Source organism: Nanorana parkeri, unplaced genomic scaffold (assembly GCF_000935625.1).
Source record: "Nanorana parkeri isolate BGI_ZX_2015 unplaced genomic scaffold, ASM93562v1 scaffold132, whole genome shotgun sequence".
Taxonomy (NCBI): Eukaryota; Metazoa; Chordata; class Amphibia; order Anura; family Dicroglossidae; genus Nanorana; species Nanorana parkeri.
Genome location: NW_017306400.1, coordinates 816,934 through 842,376, shown reverse-complemented (window position 1 = coordinate 842,376; position 25,443 = coordinate 816,934). Strand labels below are relative to the sequence as shown.

The window sequence follows — 25,443 nt, the reverse complement described above, 5'->3', positions numbered from 1 at the left end:
CAGGCCTGGGTCTTTCCTGATCTTTAGGGGGGCCTATGCGATGGGCCCGTTCCACCTCGCAGGCCGACGTGATACCGATGGCTTGTGGAATACTGGAAGAACAAAAGCGCTGTAGATCAGCAGGCAGTATTGATTCAGGGATCCCAATTATTCTGAGGTTATTTCTGCGAGACCTGTTTTCCAGGTCATCAACCTTATCCAGCAGGTATTGCAGCGATTTTTTTTCATCAGTATGGGCTCTCTCAGCTTCAGCAGCCCGGTCCTCCACCCCACTAACTCGGGCCTCCAGAGCCTGCATTCTAGTAGCTTGTGACTCCAAGGCTGCGGAAATAGGCCCCAGGTGTTGCTTCAGTGAGTCTGCTATAATGGCCCCGATTTCAGCACGCAGATGTGATGCCACAGCTGCTGCCAGGTGTTGGTAGTCTATGCGGGCATGTGGAGAGGCTGCCTCCGACTCACCCTGCGACCCCACGTCATCAGCTGCAGTGTCCTCCATGGCCGCCGATGCAGGCTGTGCGAGCGCCGGGTCCAGCGGTGTATTGAGCGCGCGGCGGACCGGCTGCGATCGCGCTATATATTTGTCCATCACCAGCGGGGCTCGTAGGTGAGTATCTGGGGCTCGGTAGGGGTCGATTTAGTCCCGAATTAGAATGTGGGGATGTGGCGGGGACGGAGCTGCGGGAAACACCGCTAGTCCATCCGGTGCCGGAACCGGAAGTGCATTGCCCTATATTAACACTCATGCTGATATGCAATCTAAAAATATACTCTAAATATCTTCTCCCTTTCATGCAACACATACATGGCATTATACTCGGGATTCCTTTACAATACATCATGTACATCATATGCAAATTGAGCAAATACTTTCTCTCCCCTCTTAAAGTAGACATTTTATGATGTTCTATAATTAAACATGCATTGTATAACACTAAAACTACGCAAACATGTCATCAAAGCAAATTATTCTGCATAGCAACAGCTTTTAAAGTACTAAAGTTGAATCTCTGTTGTTCACTGCTTAGCCCTTTCAGTTTGGCATTCAACTGATCTGTAGGCATTTTTGCCTGCATCAGAGGTGTGTATTTTAGTTAATGTAATCAGATATAGGATATGAAATGATGTGAAGGTGAACTGCATTTGTAATGCAATGTAAGTTGCTGTGCTGAACACCAGGTTGCAGGGTGGAAGGTTATCTGTGCAGTCTAAAGGGGGCCATACACCTTACAAACATTGTACAACTTTTTGTGCAGACTTCTCATCCTCATTCAATTTTCTTACAACTAGCCCATCATGCACAGACCAATGTAGTTGGCAACTAACGCTCATCAGCACCACCACCTGGCCAATTTTCATTGATCGAAAGGACAGATTTTTGTTTGAGCATGTGCAGTTTGCATCTTGAGATTCTTGTTGTACAACAATGCCACTAGCCTGTCAATTTACCTCCAACTAGACAAAAGTTTTCTAGCCTGCTTGAAAGACAAAAATCTGCCAGTTGTACAGTAACTGGAGTTGCACACTCCCCATCAACTGGCAGATTTTTGGACGAAAACGCAATGGCAGACAAAAATCTCAAGATAATTGTAAGGTGAATGGGCACCTTAATTGTTTGGATTTGGGAGGGTGGAGCTGGGGCCAATCAATTAATCTGCTAAGGGGTATAATATAAGGCTTTTAGCAGCAAGTGTGTCATCTCTTTCATCTCTTTCCAGATTTTGATAGAGCACTCTTTCTCATTCCAATGTTATGGTGTGCACAATGCCTGCTGTACATGTGCAGCCTAAACTTTTGGGGCATGAAGCCAGGTGCTGGAATATTGCAACTGCATGCATGCAAAGTAGGGCTGCAGCTAACGATTATTTTCATAATTGATAAGTTCCCGGATTATTTTTTTCAATTAATCGATTAGTTGCATTAGTTGTATTTGTCTTGAGATATTAAAAAAATATATATATCTCTCCCTTTCTCCCTCTCTCTCTTTCTCTCTTCCACTCTCTCTCTCTCTGCCCCCACTAATCGACAATGAGAATCGTTATCAACTATTCTCATTATCGATTATAATCGATTAGATGTTGAAGCCCTAATGCAAAGGAGTGTCCGGAGTATCCTCATTAGTAACTGCCCAAGGGCCAAAGAAAGATGTTTGATGAAGATGGCAGCATTGGACCAGAGAGAGGGGGCACAGACTTGTTCCTAGAAATTAGAAAAAGCTTTCCTAGGATGTATGTCTGCCGTAATGTGCAAGTGTGATGTAAGTACTTGGGCATTATGACAAGAGCTTCCATAGCCCCACAACATTCAGTTCCGCTTTAGTTATATTATATGGATGAAAACTTTAATTCAGAGAAAATGCAGTTGTTTTATTACTTAACAGACACATTGATCATGCCATCGGCATATAATTGTATGGTGTGCTAGTGTTCTGCTGCTTTCAATTGCGGCTGCTGTCGCCCGATTAACTTAAATAGGTGACAGCTACTGCTTGTAAACAGCAGATTTGGGATTCCTGCTGCAGGAAAATGCACGTTCCTGATGCAGGAATACCAAATCACACCTAAAGCCTAATTGAAGACCATTGTCATTTCTATACAATCCAGCTCTAGGAAAATGTTTTTCTTTTCACCAATAAGCATATTCAAGAAACGAATCGGGAGATCTTCCCAACTGAGTGACCATGTTTGTACTAAATATTCAGAAAACAATAAAGAATCAAACACAATTTTCCAACCTTCTTCAGTACTTGGTGGTGGACAGCCTCTCTGAGTGTTAACCTTCCATAGGATTTATTTGAAACTATTTACTCCAATTAAACATATCTATAAAAAAAATTAAAATAATTTACCAGTCTCACATATTGTATGTAGTGTTTTTACCCATGAGTGTATGGTCTTATTGATGTAAGAGTCCTGGGGCTAACTAACATTGAATAGAATATTTTAAAAGTCTGATGTAATATTTGAGAGATTTGGCATAAATAGTCATGCTTCTGAGATGAGATGAGAAGACAATTCTCAGAGCTCTGGAATAAGAAGTAAGTTCTGCAACAACTATTATTTTGGTGGCAAACATAGCACTACAGCTTCAGTTATTCATGCTGAACCCACACTCCTTGCAGTTAGGGTATGTAGACAGGAGCCACGTGTCATTTGCATGGAAGTGAATACTTAGTCTGCACCTTCTACACAAAGTACATGCAGACCCTTCTTAAAATTCAACTCAAGAATGTATTTTGTCAAAAAAATTGTGTATATACCATTTTGTCAGATGTCTTCTGGCCACTGAGATGGTGCTTAAGGTCCGCTTCACCTCTACTGTAGCAATGAGCAGTCATCAGTGATGCAGAGAGTGGAACTGACATAATATTTTCTGCAGCATTGTGCTTTGAATCCAGGATGAGGAGATAACTCACCCCCAGCGGAGGTGTTCATGATGTCCCAGGCTCACAGGAAGAAGACTGGCACTAAACCATGGAGATGTTATTCTTTAGGGGACAAAGCTGTGGAGATTATAATGCATATTAAAAAATAAACACCATGGAATTGGGCTTCACATTAAGGTAAAGGCACTTCCTTGATTATCAATTATTACCATTAGGAGGACACCATCTTTGTTCAGGCTTTATCTAGAGTCGTCATCTTGTTACTAAACAAACATGCTGACCCATGATTACACCATCACATAAATGCCAATGTTTCACCAGTAGCCTTTATGATCTTGGCTTTGTGTATAGATTTTGTCAAACACAAATCAGCCTCCTGATGTTGCTTTTCATCATGTGAGTGACTGGAGATGGGAGACTAACAGCGTTATTCCCTGAAGGGTGAAGAGTTTGGAGAAGGCAGCAGAAGTGAACAATCTAGGACAAGATATCTGAACTGGAAAGTGAGCTGAATTGGGGAATTTTACCAAATCAGATATGTTGGCCTAGGTCAGGGGTAGGCAACCTTGGCTCTCCAGCTTTGCTGAAACTACAAATCCCATCATGCTTCTGCCTCTGGGAGTCATGCCTGTGGCTTGCAATGCCTTATGGGATTTGTAGTTTCAGCACAGCTGGAGAGCCGAGGTTGCCTACCCCTGGCCTAGATAGGTCACTTCTTCTGCCTCCTCCAAACTTTTCACCCTTTAGTGAATAGACCTGTAAGAAAATTCTTCATCTGCTTGCAGCAGAGTAATTAACTTATTCTTGATTCTTTCTGTAATGCAGACATGTTCCTTGTATCTGGGTAAAATCACTTGGCTGGAGCTCAAGAAATGCTTTTTTTTTTAAATAAAAAGGTAGATTCTTTTATTTTAAATTAAGCTTATATTGTGACATGTGAAGAATATATTCCTGATAATGTAGAGGGTAAGGTTGAAGCTAAACCCTGGATGACGACCCCCTCCCCTCCTGCCCCTGCACCTCCACCAATTACATTCTCAAGACTGCAAGCTAGTCTAAGAAATTCCATGGGGGCAAATGGGGACAGGGCCAGTTTCCCCTCATTAATGTATAATGCAATGCAAAATCCAGGCCTCCAGATCTTTAACCCTTTGTAATGACAGATAGGTTAAATACTGGTTTAAAACTAATGAGATCTGTCAGCACAGTACAGACAGGTTAAATAATTTAACTCCATATCCCCCTCCTTGACATTACATAGGAGGAAGCTAGATAGCAAGTCAAAAACACTTAAGAATGTAAGCGGTAATTTTTACATATTTCTTATTAAATATGCAATGTGAATGGGAACATGTAACAAAAAAAAGTAGATGTGATTCCAATTTTGTTGCTAAAGTGGAAAATTCACTTTAAACTAAATTATGCTTTAAAGAGGAACTCCAGTTATTTTAAAAATTAACTCTTGCAGTGGGGCTGCTCCCATGCTGCAAGGGTTAACTGCTTATTTTGGTCTAGAGGACGACATTCAGAAATGTACTCACCTGATCCTCCGTCCTGCACCAGTGGGCACTCACCTCTCTCCCCTCCACTCTGGATGTGGCTTGTCCCCCAGGGTCCTCACATGTAATGCAGGTGAATTGACCTGCATTAGATGTGATGATGTTACTGGGGCTTAGACCACTAGAGCCCAGGGGAGAAGAGGCTGCAAGGACCAGTCTCAGGATCGAGGATCAGGTATATTTTTTTTTTATTACAGCCCCTAGACCAAAACAAACAGTTAACTCTGGCAGTGTGGATTGGCTGAACTGAACCTGCGGCAGTTCACTCGCTGCTGTTCGCCCCTTTTCTCATAGGGGCTAAACGGCACTGTGTGAATAGCTGGATCGCAACCTTCGAGGTAGCCAAAGCTTATGCTCGCAACCTCGAGGTAGCCAAAGCTACGGCTATATCCTTTTGGCTCTTTACTGAATAATGTAGCTTATTATTAAGGATAGGTTAGAGACATTAAGGTATACAAGTTATTTTAAACTTGTTTTTAGTGCTAAAAAGACCAGCACTAGAATATTACAGCCTAGGCACAAATTCCAGCATAACAACCTCCCTCAATCTGTTGCTGTCGAGCTACAAGTTTCAGAATGCCTTGCCATAGAAAATATAAACAAATCTGGGTAGCAGGGCTGAATTTGTAGTTCAATGACTAATGAAGAGCCACAGCACGGGTAATGATGTTTTGGAGAATTCATCTCTGTCTGAGGATTTAGTGTGCAGTACATAGTGCTTTTTAACTTGAACTAAATGCACCAGAGCATTGCATTTTCTTTTTGGGTGTGTTTAGAGCAATAGTAATGCAGTATGGTTAATTGCACCCATGGTAATTTTAGAAATCAATTCTCTAAGTAACTCATGTCCTGATGCAAGTCATATGCAACCCATTTCACCTGTGTGCATGTATGTTTAGAATTTGCTTTGGTATGAGTCGAATCTCTGCATATTAGCAGTGGGATAATTGCATTGCAAAGTGGGACATCTTTGTTACATATAGTTATGTAGTACAGCAGGCCATACACTGTACAATACAATTTTGTTACCTCTGTACAAACTCGATCAAAAGAAGGTTGTGCAATCAGATTGAAGAGTGTATGGTTACCTTTATTCAGGTTAAAAAAAATATGGATATGGAGTTCAACCAAAAGACAAAAATAATGTAAAACACTGCATACTCGGTGCCCTAACCCACAGCTGATCCAGGGGACTGTAAAACAACCTTGTGGTCCAATCTGCTAAAGTGGGGGGAAACAATCCTTCCTGAATACCTACAACACTGGTTCCAAACCTTTATTTGTTTCACTTGCATTCCCCTTGGCAGTCCATTTCCATAACTTGTCCCCTTCCCCCTCCAAATCAGTCAGTACCATACTAATACTGCCAGAAACATGTCCACATATATACAATCAGCACCATACTGACACTGCCATAAACATGTCCACGGCTATACAATCATTACAATACTTACACTGGTTATGGTGGTGTCAGTACAGTACTTCATGTAATAAAATAATTTGGCCTTTAGGGATAAGATTACAAGCCTTTTCATTAGCTTAGCATGATTAAATGTAAGTAATCTAGCCCTTTGATGACTTACATTTAATTTTATTGTGCTAGTGGAAGGACCTGTAATTTTACCCCTAAGGGCCGGATCACACCACAAACAGTGTGCTCCAGAGTGGTCAGCCTCTGGAATGCACTGTATCCCAACGCGGCCGGCTCCCTGTGTTCAGGAGAGGGTTTGGTGGTGCATTGGAGTCAATGGCAATGCAGCCACGGCCCCCGCCTGCAGTGTGATTGACTGCACCTGAATGAGTGGCACATTGGTGTCTGTGTTCTGGTCCAGTGCGATCTGCAAAATTGTTGCAAGCACTATTTTTGGAGATTGTACTATTTTTGCAGATTACGATCTGCAAAATTGCTGCAAGCAACACAGTGGACCACAACGCAGGCACCGATTTGGCACGCATTTTGGTGTGGGCGATTACACTGTGGGCGGGGGCGTGGCTGCGGTGCCATTGACTTCAAAGCACCACCACACCGCCTCCTGCCCCTGAACGCAGGGAGCTGGCCATGTTGCGATACAGTGCGTTCCAGAGGCTGACCACTCTGGAACGCACTGTTTGTGGTGTGAACCGACCCTGAAGGTCAAATTGTTTGCATTCTAAATCATTTAATAGGCATCATACAGATTCAACACAGTTTAATGTTACTCACCAAGTCCAGCAGGAGCACTCTTTTGTCTTGGCTCCTCTCCAGGTGATTTTTGAAGGGGAACCTGGCATCTGGCTCTGGGGGGCACTGAACAGAATGATGGCAGTGCAGTGGTCACACAGTGGTGGCTATGGGTATATATTGATGCTTTACGTTTATACATTTCAGTGTATACAAGGCAAGACACTGGAGGACAAGTATACAGTGACCTGATGCACCATAAATCTCCTCTTCCTGGGCTCCCTCTGAGTATTGCAGTATGTTGGGCCATTGTTGTGAGTGCTGCAGTGCACAGTATGGCCCAGAGTTTGGGTGGGTTGCTGCTGCACAGACTTAAGGGCAGAGGTGGGCACCTGTACAATGTGTGGCAGTGTGCTATGACTACTGTTGGCGTGTAGTATTAAATTCTCAAACTTTTTTTCAATTATGAATCCAGATCAAACAAATATGCATTGCCCAGTAAAGCATTGCTTTACATTTTTGCCCAAACACTTACAACCATCATGTTTATGAACAGCTGCTTTCAAGTCTCTCAGCTTGGCTTGCCTGAACTTCCTGTCCAGTACAAGATCACAAAAGACAGTGCAGACCCCAGCAACTGATCATCTACTAGCTTGGAGAAGGGGGAAGGGATGAGAGGAGGCCACAGGGGAGGGAACTAGTTTGATTTGCTGTGTCTATGTGTTTGTGGAGACACACAGCTTACTAGCATACACAATGGTGACTGCATAGCACTCAGCTTGAGAAAGGAGTGACTCTAAAACAGGAAGTTCAGGCCAGTTCTCAGAGGACAAACTGTTTCTGCAGGAAACCAAAACTTTAAACATCAAGGAGCAGCATTCATTGTCAGTGATTTTGTCAGCATTTGAAATAGCTTAAAACCCTTTTGACTTTATCATCACTTTAAGCAAGAGGAGGGGGATTTAAGACCACTAAATGTCACCTGCCCACCTAGGCCTGTGCTGTCTGTTGCTTATCAACTACAGTAAGTGACATTTGTTTACAGATACACTACCACCATTTCTTAATTTTTTCACACATCATAAACATCCTGCAGCATACCCCTGAGGATACACAGGCCCCAGGTTCGGGACCACTGCCCAAAGGCAATCGGATGCTCCCTAGATTAACAGTTTGCAGTGTTTCTTCTTATAAATATTAATAACCAGTTATAGTTTGTGAATTAAGAAACATACCCAGACTTATTTTTAATCTACAGAGTTAGCCATAACTTACTCCTGTGGTAGTCTATTGCACATTTTCTTACTTACTGTAAAGAAGCCCTTTCAAATGCTGAGGTTAAACCTCTTTTCCTCCAGGAACAAAAAGTGCCAATTTCACTGACCTTTAAGTGTACTTCCACTTTTGCAGCCAAATTGGCATAGTGCTTATTTTATATTTGTTACATGTTTCCATGTAATAAGCTAAAATAAAAAAAAATCTTCTTGCAGTTTAAATTGCTTTTACTTGGGTTAGGGTTTTAAAAGTTAAAATGTATTCTTCTATTTCTGTTAGTAGGGGCTGTGAGGGGTGAGAGGTATTGTCCATTGAGAGGTGGCTTGTCCATTGTATATCATTGAAGCCTATCAGATAAACAGAATCCTCAAATTTCAGTCACAAGACTTTCCATTGGGGCAGACACTATGAAAGGGCTAAGAAAAACCTATAATCAGACCCCTTGCCTGATTTAACAAAACATCCAAAAAGTAGGACATTTTTTCAAAAGTTATTTTTCAGTATGCTGTGTGAATAGGAACAGATAACGAACATATGGAGGGGTTTTCCTAAATTTGACTGCAAAAGTGCAAATACCATTTAGATGAAAACAGGGGGATTTTCCCTTAGCTTGGTGAATGTGGTGAAAATTCACTTTGCAAAAAATAACCCAATTATGAGCTAGGGGAAAAAAAACCTGTTTAGTTTTTTTTTTGCACATGATTGGATGATGAAAGTTAGCAGCGCTTCACCTCATTTACTAAGCTGAAGAACGTATTTGGCTTTAGTAAAACAACCCAGGTGTGTTTAAATAGATGGCTCGGAGAGAGTTTTACTGAGTGCTTCCGAAATCTGAAAAATGAAACAGACAGCAAGGGGATTCATGAGTTTGTGGCCTGAGTAGCTGTACATAACATTTTAATCGTTTGCTGTGTATATTGATCCTCAAGTTCCTCAATTATCACACATTGTTTCTTGTAAATTATTACCCCTAAGTAAAAAGTTTTACTATGGTAGGCATCTCAATTACAACTAATGTATTTCCACACATACAGTGCATCCTTTCAATCACTTAAAGCAGCTGAATTATGTATCTTGTTAGCTGCTCTTTATTGTTCCAAAATGAGATGCAGCTTGGGGCACCTCAGAGTGTTATTCATTTATTATGTTAGTTTAAGGCATGAACCTATTTTCCAGGGCCCTCATTGACTTGCATCTTTACCTATAGATTGTGCTGCATATCACACCATTGCAAACAACAAGCTGTTGCACCCTCATTCTGTGTTGCTGAGTAAATCAGTTAGGGGAGGGTTTTGTTTTTTTATGCCAAGCAATCCAGTGATTTTATATGTTTTAATCTCTGTACAGTGAATACACAAAGCCAGTCTGCAAACAGCATCTAAACAGACAATGAAGGCAGAGAAAATGGGAATGCATACTGCTTCTCCAAAGCCTATGTGTAAGGAGCATTCTGATTAAAGCACAACACAAACTAAATGCCTATTAGAAGACCACAAAAGCTTGAAGGAATTAAGACCACTGCTTTCTCTTTCTATATAATGTGTAGAATACAGTAAGGCTTTCAATGCATCATGCTAGTTGCCACATCTGCAATACATTCCCAAAGCTATACATGCATATAGTGATGACAGGATGTGCAGTTATTCATTGTCCATTGCAAAAAAAAATACATTTAAAGTTCCATTTCATAAGCTGTTGAACAAAATACACAGAGCTTTCTGGCTGCTGGTTTCTTAAGTGATGGTAAGGAACTGCATTTACATAAGATATTTAAGCTTTACACTTACATTTTTATATTGTGAACCTACTGACTTAATTTGTGAATGTTACAGCATGCAGGTATCTATATATTATAAATGTATATATGTATATGTGTGGGAGTGTATGTGTGTATGTATGTGCATAGAAATACACATGCATATACACACACTCACAAAAATGACTACAATAAACACCCATATGCACTGTGCCCTAATCGCAGTAATTTTATTGCCTTTCTATTCAGAGACCCTAACAACAATTGGCAGTGTTCGTTGTGCTGTGTTTACTTGTTCTTTATATTGACAGTTGGTACTATAAGCCTTTTAAACAACAAAGGCAAGCCGCTCTACAGCCAATCTGTGATAAAAGGGGGAAAAATGAAATCACTATGGAAACTGGAGGAAGGATCTAACAGCTTTCTTTCTAGAGTAAATGTCTGATGTTTTGTGACTGCAGGGAAATAAAATTCATAAATTTGTATGATGTTATCATTATTGTTTTGTTAGATGATGCCATTTTCAAATCATCAGACCTTGGTTTTATTGAGTGATCCCCTTGCTGAAATAGTTACTGTTTTGCACTAGAAAAACAAGAATGTGATGAGGGGAGGAGTGTAGAGCTAGTCTGCTTCTTAAATAATGATTTTTTTTTAAATCACACAGAGCTCCTGGGTCCTGGAATGAAGACCACAGTGAGCTTTTCAGCAATGCAGCAACCCGGGGAACTGAATGCCAGTCAGAAAACAGTGTATCATCCAATTGCATGCCTGCCTTTGATCTTGGACTGAGAAACTCAGAACCTCTCCCTCCAATCCAGAAGCAAATAAATACTAAGGAGAAGAGACATCCCTCGATTCAGAGCACAGACACTTCGAGACAGAAAAACCAAGGCGACTCTCATTATAAGAGCACAAATGAACCTGTTTGGATTGCAGACTGCAGCAAATACCTGTCTCCCCCTAGGAGTTTGCCACTTCTTCCAGCATCATCAGACAACGCAGACAGCCCTGGCTTACATAGGCCACTGTCTTTCTCTCAAGACAAAGCCAGTCATTCTTTCAGCACACCTGCAGCAGAGCAGCACAGAGAACTGGAGGGGACTAAACACTCCACTCAGCCTGAAAGCCAGCCAATCTCCGCACATACTCGCAAGAAATCAAAGCACAAATCTCATGGTAAGTGAAATACATTTATTACACAATATATGTATCACTGATGAACTGCTTTTTCTTTCAAATCAAACATTTTTTTCCAAAGTATCATTTTCTATAAAATAAAAAGAGCAAAATAACAAGTACCATTTATTTTGATTTTATTTCAACATAATGCCTCATAAATCTCAAGGATTTTTTCAGTCTTTTGACTTTTTTCAGGTTTTTGCATGCAAGCATTATGATTTTCTAATAATTCTGTCACATATTGAGACATAATGCTTTGTTTTGAACTTAAATTTAAGGTTGTGCTGCAGAGGATTGGAGACAGCATGATGCAATGACCACAGCAGCTCTCAGTGTGATGTTTCCTCCATCGACCTACTCTACACACGGTCTCTCCAGACCAGCTACACCTACTGAAGGGCATCTAGACAGGTGAGTGATTGAAAGAACTTAAAACTAGACATAGTGACCAATATTTATTCTTTATCAACCATGAAGCGCTCAACTATGTTGTATAAAATCGTGATAATAAGTAGAATTCTCAAGTTTCCAACAACTGTTGGAAAGTAGCATTTTGTGTATATTGTGCAAAGATCATTAGATTAGCATCCATTGCTAATTCAAAATAGCCTGAGTTGGCTGGATGTACTGTAAAGTTAATACACACAAAGCATTCCCGGTTCTTTTCAGCAACAAGTTCAAAGTATAGCCGGTCCATTAATCTAACCAAATGCACATTCATCATACTGTTTCCAAATCACTGTTTAAGCAAGCATGCTTTGAGTCTCATAATTACTAGGTCTGCTCTGAATAATAAATCTCCCCTATTGTATGTAGGGGTAATAGACCGTGTTTTCTATACATTTATTTTCACAAAGAAACTCCAAAGGGTGGGCACACAAACCAGAGACTCTGATTAAATGGTAAATAATGCTCCATGGCTTTAAATTCAGTCCTTACAGAGAATTGTCAGTCTAGGGACTAAATTGTAATGATTGGAATAAAAAAATAAAATAAAGAATAATAAAAATAAATGTTATACACACACACACACACACACACACACATATATATAGTATACAGGGGTAGGTAAATATATAATATTCAGTAGAAGAACTGGAATCACTTTGCATGAATCCAAGTTTCATGGTCCTTTGTAAAACTACAGTACCTAAAGTAATTTTTATTACCAAAAAGGAAGAAAAACATTTCACATGATCTGCATATTGTTTGTAATCATGCTATGCAGAGCCATTTGTCTGTTCATAATCTGTAGATGATATTATTGAAGTCACTGACTTTTTTTTTAGTACTTGCTTTCTGGTTGTCAGAAAGAATTAGAAGAGTCGAACCAAGTGCAATGCTTAACCAGTACAGGGTTATCTGGGGTTAGAAAGCTGAAATACAAGTAGCATGTCTGTTTTCTGACAATAGAGCCATAGTGTGCTCACAAAAGCAACCCTCTTCTCAGGCTGTAGCTGATAGCAACACATAATAACCTGCTTTATATTTATACACTGATTGCTGACAGAGAACAGTCTGGTTTCATTTGAGTATGATGTTTAAGTCACATGCTAAGAGCACAATATTTTTCGTAAGGACAGTATTTCCAGTATCTACACTATACTCAAGGTTTTGTGCATGTAAAGGAGTAATCTCTGCAAAAACATGTAACACACCTTTCAGACTGTTAAACTGATCAACCCTAATTATGGACTGGATAGGTTCTGCAGGTCAAAATTATTGTAATTTATTGTGAAATATTATTGTAGGTCTGTTTTTGTGCCCTTTTATTTTTTAGTGTTCTGAACAAAATTATAATGTTTTGTCTATTTTTCTTATGTAGCTAGAAATTAACATTCCTGCTTGTTAAGGCACTGTACTTACTGTTCTGTATTAGAACTGTCAAGACCTGTCAAGTATACATGTAATATATAGAGCAGGTCTGAGTAGAACTGTGTACTTCACTACTATAGAACTAATAATCTCAAAGTGATATGTAAAGCTGTAATGTTTACAGACATAAAATGTAATTAGAAGGCATACTGTATAGAAGGTTTTCTTTTTTTTCTGAAAAATAATAGTCCCCATGATTAAGACCTGGGTGTCCATTCTAGAATTATCTTGCATAGTATAGTGTCTATCATTGGTGTTTCCAAAACCCTGTCATTTATTTTACTGTATGACCACTTGTAGTTCCTTTTAGAAAATTTAAATTCACCTACACCATGATATAGTACATTAAAGATCAGGCTATTATTTATGATTATATTTTAATATGGAAACACCCTTCAGATTATTATACAGCAGAAGGTAAGATCTGTAACTAAAGAGATCAGTAGAAATACACCAGGGTTCTGTTGGTGTAAAGAAATACAAAATGAATGAACATATTCTATTCTAAGCAAAAGTAATGATTGTACTACAAACGATTGTGAGTATATTGTGAAAGAAAAATTTATATTATAAGCATTGGTTATGTCTATACTGTACAGGATCATTCATCAACATCATTAACTAACTGCCTTTTATTGCAGTATTTAGCTATTGTATGTCAAATGCACAGTAACGGGGTATAAAATAGTCAATTAAGAGTTAAAAGCAAAGCCCTGGCATTTGCTTGCTGAAATCTGTCAGAGTCTGAGCTGATTGGATTCATGTCTGCCTCTTGAACAATAGTTACCTGTATGCTTTCTGGGCTGCTTGGCAGACCCCAGCAGTATGTATAAGGTCTTCCTCTGTTAGACAGTGATCAACGAGAATCCCTAATGACAGTCACTTTTCATTAGAAGGAGGGGAAAAAACTGCATACCTTCTTGATGAAGGACAGAACTTTGAAGCTTTTACTGGTGTCATTTCCATTCAGCCTTGACTTGGCCTGAGGTTTTGGTTCTCAGTCTACAAGTCAGCAGGCTATCACTTCTTTCTTCCTCCACCCCCTTGTATTGCTCTGCACAAGCAGATTAGTGTCACAGCTGTAACAGGCACAGTAATACACATTACAGATACAATCTCCATGGTGGCAGGCCAGCATGGAGGTAGGACAATAGACAAGTCTACTGATTTTTTTTTTCTTTAATTTGTAAGTAAGGTAGCTTAAACTTTGAGCTATAATGTTACTCTTTCTCAGAACATTATGGTATGCTCCGTCAACAATGCATTTAACTCAAAAGTACACTGTTTTGTCCATGCTGGTAAAAGCCTGTGAGCAAACACAATAAGATAGAGCAGTCCACATTATGCTTGGTAACTGAGCTGGCTAAGAAGCCTGGAGGACTTAATTCCTATGAGAGACAATCATTCAAACATTACTTTAACAGCATGCATAATAATCAGTAATATATGACACATGAACATGCTGTTCACAGTACATATGCAATATTAAACATCAGTGCTCCACAATCTAATTTGTGATTGTATTTACACTCTGTAAACTGTACCAAGGTCACATAGTTTTAAAAATTAATGAGGCTTGCTGCTAGTTTCAGATGATACCCTCCACTGCTGCTGCAGATGAATGCCATTATTGGTACAGAATTTAGGAGAAAACAATCCATATAGTAAAAGAGCATCAACTGGACAAGGTTTGTTGATGATAGTATAAATATGAATTATAGGAGCAAATGTCTTGCCCAAGAATATTACTATAGCAAAAAATTAGTCTGAATCCACAATTGACATCTGCATCTCATACATAATATTTATTGTAGTATATTTTATTGACTTGGAATGTCAATGCAGTATTTTAAAAAGAAGACCTGGCAATCTTTTGATTCACGAGCATGTGCAAGTAATTTGATTCAATTACTTGGAAGGGTTAATGTTTGCTATAGGTATTAAGGTGCTATGGGAGATTATTTCATCATAAAGCCTGTTGTGATTGACGTGAAAAGATCTAATCTTTTTAATTTTAGCTCTCCCACCAATAGGGATGAAAAGGGATTTAGGTTAATTTATTGGTTTTTAAATCACGATGAACAGTCCTTTTTAGGAATATTTTTCCCCTAATCCATGCAATTTCAAGGCTTCAGGTAAATCTGATTTATTTTTGAGTAGGTTTGTAATCCTTCATATGTGTAGTGTATATGGTCACCTTTGTCAATCATCAGTTAATAGGACATTGGCATAGTTATGTGTTTATTCCATTTTGAAATAGATTTTCAGCAGTGGAAGCATTCACTAATTATATACATAATAGAAAGTAGCCACTACTACTAATTTTTAATTGTATAATTAGGAAAAAAAATTTTTTTCTTTAATGCTTAAAGCACCTGCATGTTTAATAACTGTGTTCTAGGTACATCTTCTTTTCTTTATTTGGTTGTTTAAGGCTGTACATGTGTGGTTGTGTGGAATTATATGCAAAGAGACATGTCTATATGAATATGAGCAACATAGAATGTTATCAGCCTTAGATGGTTTTTTTATGTATAAAGTTTTTTTTTAGATCCTAAATCCTAATATAAATCACATAAGAAAATATATAAAATATGACATTTTAAATATGAAAAAAATCATTTAATCCTGTAAGCAGAATGTAGGCATCAAAATGCTAACTACTGAAATAACTAAATGTATGAGAAAAATAATGACCTGTGTAATTTAATGGTGCATACAGATGTCTTCATAACTGCTTGAGCTCTGTTGGACTGCAGGTCAATGTGTTACCGAAGGGGTTACATAAACCTAAGTGATATGCAAACTATATGCAATGCAATAAATCTATATAATTAGGTTGAGAGTGTCACAATTGCAGGATCTGACATATATTTGTGCAAAAGAGCAGCAAGCCCTGTTGCTTATCAAGGTCAATTGGTTCGAAATACATTATAGCCACTTGCAGGCTACATTGAGGATGATTAAATATAATAGCCCAATACTAAAGCAATTATTCATTCCCACCACAGTAGCAGCGGGTATCTGGATTTTAAAAAAATGGAGATTTCTATGTACAAAAGGGGAAATGCCAGCTATTTGCTGGAAAGAATAACACGATCAAAACTATTTAGTTAACATAATGGCAAGTGTTCATGTAAGTCCCAATTGTTCTACATTCAATTGCCATGATATTTGTAGCTGTTTTGTTAAAATGTCATGCTTAAAGCACTCCTTTACTGAAATATGTTTTTTTTTGGTAACTGGTATAAAATTGCATGCCCTTCATAATACACGTCGGGGTGCTGAATGTTCTTAAAATACAAAACAATCATTTAGTAATGCAATGGAAATCTCTTTGATAATGTGCAAAAACTCATAGCATCCAATCAGATTTCAGTCTATGGAAATTAGATCAGTGAATGTGGATTCTGATTGGCTATCAATAGATAGTGTATTTTGGCGTGAGCACTAGTAAATATGACAAAAAAGTGTAGCTGTATTATATTCATATTTGATAAATATTATGTATTTCCGTAGTAGGTCCAGCAGCTCCTATGAAAAAAAATAATATATATATCTATATCTCTTTAAATGCTGCCTCTAAAGATGTACATCTTAGACAGCTTCCAAATGAGGATCATTATTTCATCCAATTTTTATTCACTTCTGTTTAATTCAGCAGCCGCAGCAATTGTATGCAAAGTGTTAAAGTCATACATGACAGGCAGGCAAATAAGGGGGAAAGACTGCAGCTTCGTGTAACCATAACTCGTCTAATTTATTTTTTATGCAAAGATTAATGTGCACCCAGCATGAATGTTTTGGTCTCCTCCATCATTATGAGAGAGAACTTTGGATCTGCATTACCTAGCCATGTTACATCAATCAATCAGCGGGGTATGGCTGAAGAATTTCAGCAGGATCCCCACCTGAGACTGAGAACATCCATTTCACTAATGGACTGTTCCTTCTTATATTAGAGCAGAATGCTATTTCTTTACCTGGAAAATTGGCTTTTTTTTGCTCTTTATATCAAGTGGCGAATTAACAATCCTATTGTGCAGAAAGTGTGCAAATATACAAGATAATTAAAAAGTAAGATACAAATATATATTGAACAGAGCAATTAAGCATACAATATCCTTTGTTGAGGATGACACTAGCATTTAATCATTATGACACAGTTTTAATAAAATGCTTTTGTTCTATTTTAGGAATGTGTTCATCCTGTTTAATAACAAAGATGAGGGAATAAAGGACATTTTTCAGTTCGGATTTCTTCCTTTTCTTTTGGCTAAGTAGATTTGAAGCCTGTCCTGTTGAGATTTATAGAATCTTAACGCCATTGGTAATATTTGTAGTAAAATCTCTGAGAATGCTGCAAATGAGCTTGGTAATAATCTTATATGGGATTTACCATGACAAATACTGTCAAATAGTTGATGTTTTAGAAATGTCATGGCAGGACAGGTTGATTTGAATGCAATATTTGTTAGGTTTTTCTTTACAGCAGCCAGCAGTGCTACTGTGACTAAAATTACAGTAGTGTTTGATTATATTACATTGTTAGGATGATCTTCAGCTAAAGTACGGTATATTAGAGCTGAAGAATTTCTGGAAACCACATTCCCTCAAATTAAATAACAGTCGGTATGTAAGGTTTTGAACCCTTTCTGCGTGTTTCCTGGTTCTTTAATGTCTGCTGGCTCTCAGACTAAACTGAATGGCTCCTGAACTCTACAATCATTTTATAATAATAATAATAATAGTAATGATAATAAAATGTTGAATTTTTTTAGTTGATCAAGCTTATCAGCATTGTTTCATATCTCTTATCAGGACTTGAGTCAAACAACATACCTAAAGAGGGGTGTAAATGGTAACAATCTTGATTCATTAATCTACAATAGCATTAAGGAACTCTAAAGTGGTCTGCCAAATGTTATTTCAAATCAATGAGCTGCTATACCAGGTATAACCTGAAGTGTCACTGTTATACAAGATGGCTGTACTGCCCAGAGACAAGTGGGAGGTGCTACTGTTGGTGTCTGCCCTCTTTGTTGTCACACGGTATGACTCCAACAGGGTCCATTTCTTTGCACATATGGGACACCCCTTTTATTCTGTTTTCTTAAACACAAATAGGTTCAGACAAAATTTCCAACACACATAAGTACTAAAAAGTTGTGGATAAATAATTGTATTCTTATGGTAGAGAGTACACTTAAGATGTGCACTCACCAAAGTCTGTAGGAAACATATTACACATTCTAGTATGGCTATTGCATGTACAAATGGTGCAAACATGCCTGCCATTAGGATGCTATTATTGATTACAAAAAAGATCACTTTAAAGTGCTTGTATGGTGTTGGCCTGTATAGAAGTTTTTTTAATAATAATCACTTGCAAATTTATTCAGCAGAACTCCTATGATTTGAAATGAAGGTAATATTATGGGGAAATATATTTTGGCACACATCTGGCTTCCTGTTCAGTAATCTCCTAGAACACCACCATTTATAAAAGAAAAATAATTGCTGTCACGTAGCAGTCGGCTATTTTTCATACATATTAGTGAATGCTATTAAGTGTTTTCCATAAGGGCAAGTGTAATTTAGATTAACCAGTCCTTAAAATGACCTGCTTGTTTCTGAAATGTAAAAGTTAATTCTTTCAATGGTTTAGCTTCAAATCCCTACTGTAGGTGTAGCTGCATGCAATGTTTTTTTTATAATCCAGCAGCAGTTTTTTTTTGTATCTCTGTGCTACAATTTATTTGGCGCAGCAGTAAATGAAGCAGTGCAAAACACATTACATGGCTTCCATACTGCATATTTTATCTACGTACCTCATGTCATTAGGTAAAAATGATATACACCCACACAGAACATTTCTTTAATTAACATTGCATTGCAATAATGAGGCCAGATTTCATATTTATTTGTGGTAACTTGCGTCTTATGGCAAATGTTATGTTTCCATGATCCACGTATTTAGAAGGTGAATGACAATAGCACAAATGAGATTAAACATTTTTTACATTTACCAACATTTCAGCACACTTGTCAGCACACATCCAAATTCCAATTAAAATAATACAAAGTGTATTGCGTGTATCCACAAATGTCAAAGAGAGATGCACATCACAGATAAGAGTTTACTTAAAATCAGGTATCTGAACCATTGGAAAGCAGACATAAAAATTATTAAATATGAAAATCAAGTCTATATTGAAATTTTTCCTGTTACCTTGGCTTATATGTAGGGGTTTAGAAGTGATTTACATATTGGTTGCCCTTTTCTTTTACGGTTGCCTCTGCTGCATTAATTTATCTTTCCCATCAGTAAAACAACATGGTTCTCTTGACTTGGGGTCTTATATAATCTGCAGCTATATCTCCAGGGTATCTCCACCTCTTTGTTTGAATGCAGATTTTATACAATTACAAGGTGCTTGTGAAAGCTGTTAAATCATTGCTGTATGGATAGGTCATGGCATTGCTCATGTTAATCCAGTCTTTTCTATACTATACAATCTTCACATTTATAGACTTTTTCATGTCAGTGACTCACTAAAAGGAAAAGCCAAGATCATGATGCAGACTTGGAATGTGCCCCTTTTAAAAACAAGTCCACAGTGAAAGCCCCTGCATTTTTATCCCCAATAGGTGCACTTTATCTTAAATGATAGGGTTATAATAGTTAAAGTATGTGAACCCAATTACTAAAATCTAATTTTTTTTTAATGCTAACGTATTTTGAGCTTTCATGAAATAACACCTGGTATTTCTGCCATAAAGGTCTTGGTTTAGACACTTTTTGTTATAAGGTGACAATGCCCTGTCCCCGTCTTTCCTGTGTTGTCACCCATGTGCTCCAGATAGAGGCTATAAGTGACCATGCCAGCGCTCAATGTACAAGCATGGTCTATGGTTGTCATCACCAGGTAGCCCACACCGAGCTCTTACATAGAGCCGATAACTTGAGCAAGTGCAGGCTGGAGAAAATCAGGAGAACTGAGATGCAACAAAAGATGAAATAAGGTGAAAACAGCAATTTATTAGAAAAAAATGCTAATTATATTATGCATGGTGTTTTAGTAAACTAAATGACATCCAGTTAGTGTTTATATCTACTTTAAAATAGTTGCGATCAGTTGGGAGAGTTTGAAATACTTAATAGTGTTAGAATTATGGTTAGTTGCTTGTTAGATTTAGGGTCAGATGTGGTATTTGTTACTAGAATTAAATATATAGTTAGAATAGTAAATAGGCTTGAGTTTAGGGAAATCTATTTAGAGTTAGATTTTAGGAAAATAGTTATTTTTGTGACAAAAGACTAAATGAAGTAAAAGCATCAAGGCAATGTACATTTCAGTAACATACATTTACTTTTTCTCTGAAGACCAAAGCTTCAATGCTGAACCATTTGTGCAGATGCTTTTATGCCAACAATTACTGCACATATAGTATCTTCAGAAGATAAAAAAAACGGCTTCCCTCTAAGGTATAACCTATGCATACTATGTCCTAACCCAATATAATTAATGAAACTGGTTGCTGTGTCCATTGCTATTACAAAGCCAGGAATTTAAAAAAATATTAATAATCTATGGGCCAGAGAGTTTGCATATCATCTTATATGTAATTTAAAAAAAAATGTTGATTCAGCACTAAAAACCATGTTGCCATATATACGTAGAGGGGGTGACTATTTCTGGGCCTGTTGAGGCCGTTGCCGTGAAGACTTCACCTCTTTATAATAAAAGCCAGTTGCTCACATTTCAGGCATAATACAGTCAAATAGCTTTTCTATTTCTTTTGAATTTTTTCACCTTTCACTCTTATTTGCTGTTTTGAGCATCTAGGATCTCTTTAAGTATTATACAATGTAAAATTGTACATAATTATGGATATGGAAGGCCAGACTTAAAATTATGAGGGATGGCTATATGGCTTTTTGCTTGGTCTATGCACATAAAATAGCTTTAGCAACTCTGAATACATTGGAGGGAATTCATAAAAACTGGAGCAGACCGAATATGCAAACGTTGCCCAGGGTAACCAATAAGCTTCTCTGTTTCTTTTCAAGGCTTAACTAAGCAAACTGAAGAAAGAAGCTTATTGGTTGCCATAAGAAAACTGTCTGCTTCAGTTTTCATGAATACAGCCCCATTGTTGTCTATATAACACCTGAAATGTAAGTCTAATATATGGACTTAAGCTATTAATATTTAGTCACATTCAGTTGGACTTGTTTTGAAATGATGAAAACATTTTGGCACTCATCCAAATGGTTTCCCAAACTGGAGGGGTTTAACATGTTAAACATGTTCAACATTACAAAACAAGCCCAAGATGAAGCTAACTAACTATCACTAACTGTATTATGACCTGGTTATATGAAAGCCTTCATTGCGTGACTCGATAAAATGACAATTTTGCTAGACAGCTATTTAAATTACCTAGTTAAAGTAAAACATATTTTATTCAAGTATGCATTTATTAAGAACAGTTGTTCTTAATAATATTTTTAAAATAGTAATTGTAATCCAGTAAAACCTGCATTTGAACAGAGCTGTAAATGTAACAAATGGATCTTTCTGATTGGAGGGGAGAGTATGTCATGCTTTTTTTAACTATCCATCACAGTTGGCCAAGCTGTATTGGTTTGACTGCATAAAGAAAATGAAATCGTCAGGCAGGGGTGCCGGGATTAAAAAGTTGCCTGAATGAAATAGTAATTTTGGCAGGTAAGACTTTTTGCAGGTAGTGTATTTAGCTGTTTGCCTATTATAACACTTTAGGTATCACAATACCTTTAAGGTTCACTATACCAGTGACTTTAGTCTATACAATGATTGTGTGAAAGGAGCTGCCTCCTCCAACCTTTTTGTCAAAAGAACTACAACAGTTTTATGTTTGTAGAAAGTATATCCTTAAAAAAGTAGTTTTTATTCAGGGATGCTTTATTTTATGGGGTCTTAAATATATTTTGAACACTTGGTCTAATAAAATGTTTAATGTTCATGTAACCTTGTTGTTTTGCTTTGCTCTTATATTTGTGGCAGGAATGTTCTATCCATCTTTATTGTTTCTACTTCTTCATTTTTTCTCTCTTTATAAAAATAATTGTACTGGTTTAAAGATCCTGGAAAGCCACATTTAAGGTGGTCACCCTAATTTGCTGCCCTTAAATAGACATACAATTTATTTGTGTTTAGCATATGGCTGTAAGCTGCTATGTATATGTCTGGTTCTTTTTCCTATAGTTAGGTGTCAGTATTGTTTACTGACTCCAAGCTCGACTGTTAAATAGTGAGCTGTAAAGTGGCATAATTCGGTAACTTCAGTTATAAACAAATGTATGAAAAAATATATTTTACAAATCACTGTTATTTATTAATCCTAATATTTTTTACTATTATTTACAAGCGTTTCACTTGTGAAAGGTTAAATTGTATTAACCCAGTACATGATTGCTACAAGATATTTCTACCAACGTTTAAACATGTAAAAGAAGTTTGCAGAGTTAAAGAAGTTAAAGTACTTGGTGTAGGAGGGAGTGTGGTTACCCAGTTTGTTTTTCTGTGAGCTTAGGATATTCCATTTTAATATTTAATTTGAGATGTTATGAAAGAGTGAAACATTACAATCAATAGGTGTAACATAACCAGTTCCCAGTAGTATTCCAAAATTTACCAAAAACTGGTCTCTCTAAAAAACATATTTAACAAGGGACTTTGATAAGTCCTCATTACGTATCTGGATTTAAACCCAGATCATCACTATACATTGCCTTCCTCAAATGCCCATTTGTACTTCCCAGACCACACATTTCTCCTACCGTCTTCCCCCTCTTATTAGCCCTTTGCCCCATGCTGGAGTAGTTTTAACCCATCTTAGCACCCCAATAAAGCTGGCAGCTTACAATACATTTTAGGGCAAAAGAGTCTTGCCACAAGGCTTCTGTCTGCTTATTCTGTAGTGACTGGTATGTATTCTATCCTAGAGAACAGCCTTTTAAAGACTATAAAGAATATAGCATCTGGCTAATGCCTTTGAAGGTTTGTAGTGTATTTCAGCATGATGCCCTTTGGTATTTTGGCGCCTGACCCTGAAACAGCCTAAACCAAACATGAACCATGATAAAGCCACATGTAAAAACCAGATAGAATGTCTCTATCTACTATGTGATTGCTTACACATTGGCACATGGTAGAATTTCTTATTTTCTGGGGCCCTAACCTCTGTGCTATAGCTATAAAAAATATCAGCTGCAGATCTTAAACACTATAACCTAGATAGCTAAATCCCTTAATCACATGAAAACAATATTAAACTTTTTTTAATAAGAATTGAAATGTAAATGGTTCCACACTTTAATATATTTAGATACTTTTTAGAATTCTATTATTACCTATTGCTATCCTATATTGTTAAATTTAGAGCCATTCACCCAGGCAAAAATATGCATAGTAGACCTCATGGGCTTTTAGCGTGATTGGATTGGTGGGCAGAAAATCAGCAGTGTGAAAGAATATCCTTCCTATCTGTGCAATATATTGTTTATAAAAGCTAGTTTGCATTCTAGTTTTAGTGCCTTCTAGAAAGCTTACTTAAAGCCAGACAACATTTGTATCTACCTACCTACCTACCTACCTACCTACGAGAACAACCAAAAACCCAAACAATCATACTACATAGTTAAAATAGTCAGGTTTCAGGACTGGACAGCTCCTCAATATGATGTTTTTTGGTAACCACAAGATTGCAGCAGACCTTTTTTAAAAAAACATACTTATCATGAATCAATAGGCACATGTCAGCACAGTTAAATCACATTATAATTTTGGGTATACAAAAGTGCTTGTTTCTTATCAAGAGTTATTTCAAAAACACTGCTACTTCGTGTGCTCAAAATTTTAGTCAAAGACAACATGTTATGTGGCTACCAGTGGCATTGTAAGTGATTTGAATTTGTGAAGGTTATAAGAGTGAAAAATGGGTGCTTCAATTGCTCATGTCCTTCTGGTGTTAGCTGCATGGCTGTTTCTTGCCTCTATCCTTTAAGTCACTGAATAAAAGGTGCAGAATTACTGATTTGCATACCTGTTCTAATTAGTTATTTAGAGAGCACTGCTGCCTAGTGCCATAGTTCTGTCATAGCAAAATTAATTTTAGGACTGCATATAAAGTCTGGATAATTGAACACTAATACAAGTGACTACAAGGGGCAGCCATTGTGGAACACTAGTAAACAAAAAATATAACCTGCATATGTAATTCACAAATATCTATGCCCTATGTACATATATATTCACATACTATACATACAAACTGTAATTTTAAGACACTAGTACCCATATGATGTCATAATTCTGTATACAGCACTTATGTGCCCTTAGGTTCATCATAGTTTCACTTTATGAGCATGGAACAGTTCTTTGAAATGCTTTATTTTTTTGATAGCTACAAGTATGCTTGATGCTCTCCTACTTTATCCCTATCTTTGTATATACAATTTATATTTGCATAGTATGAGACAATTATTCAGTCAGACAATATTATTCAATAGCTGTAATTTTGCAGTAAAATTCTGATGGTAATTACTTGAGTCTATCAGCCTGGAAAATAGAATGTGTAATCCAGATAATGCTGATTTACAGTATTTGATTACCTAACAGTCTCTTAAAGGGATTATGTGGTCTTAAAAGCTGATTGCTGCTACCGTCAGTGATCAAGCCTGGAGAGTTTTGAAAGTGCAAGTCAGAAGTATGGATGGAAAGTATTATCATCTCTGATATGACTTCCATCATATTCTGCAAGGCTTAAGAGAAAAGATATGACTATTCACGCTGCTGCTTAAAGAAAATCCACCCTTCTGACAAATTTCATTTTTCTTAAGCTTGGATAGTGTAATAATCAATTTGGCAAATAGCACTCTTTTAACCAATATTGTTCCGTTATACTTCTACAGGTTTTTCTTTTCATCTAACCATATTTTGCAGTGAGAAATGTTCAAATAGTCAAATGAGGAAATGTAGTCAGGTACTGTATTTACAGTTATCCACACTATAGCTACAGGTAACATGAAATTGAAACATTTCATAAGCATATATTTAGATAGGGTGGAGCAAGAGTAAAAGTGTGTCTTTTCTTTTCCAGAATCCTAAACACAGTATATGTAACATAACACTTAAAAACAAGACTGCCAACATATTTTTCAGTCCTATGTACTGAAGCATGAAAACAGGCAAACAACCAAATA

General features: G+C 37.4%; 1 protein-coding gene across 1 annotated transcript in view; it reads left to right on the top strand.

The window, feature by feature from the left end:
* Nucleotides 1–25,443, top strand: part of LOC108784922 (dynein heavy chain 3, axonemal-like) — an 899,093-nt gene that overhangs the window by 132,492 nt on the left and 741,158 nt on the right. Inside the window, exons 5-6 of the mRNA XM_018553871.1 lie at nt 10,801–11,312; nt 11,606–11,726. Of these exons, the coding sequence (XP_018409373.1) occupies nt 10,801–11,312; nt 11,606–11,726 (633 nt within the window). The remainder of the gene's footprint in view (nt 1–10,800; nt 11,313–11,605; nt 11,727–25,443) is intronic.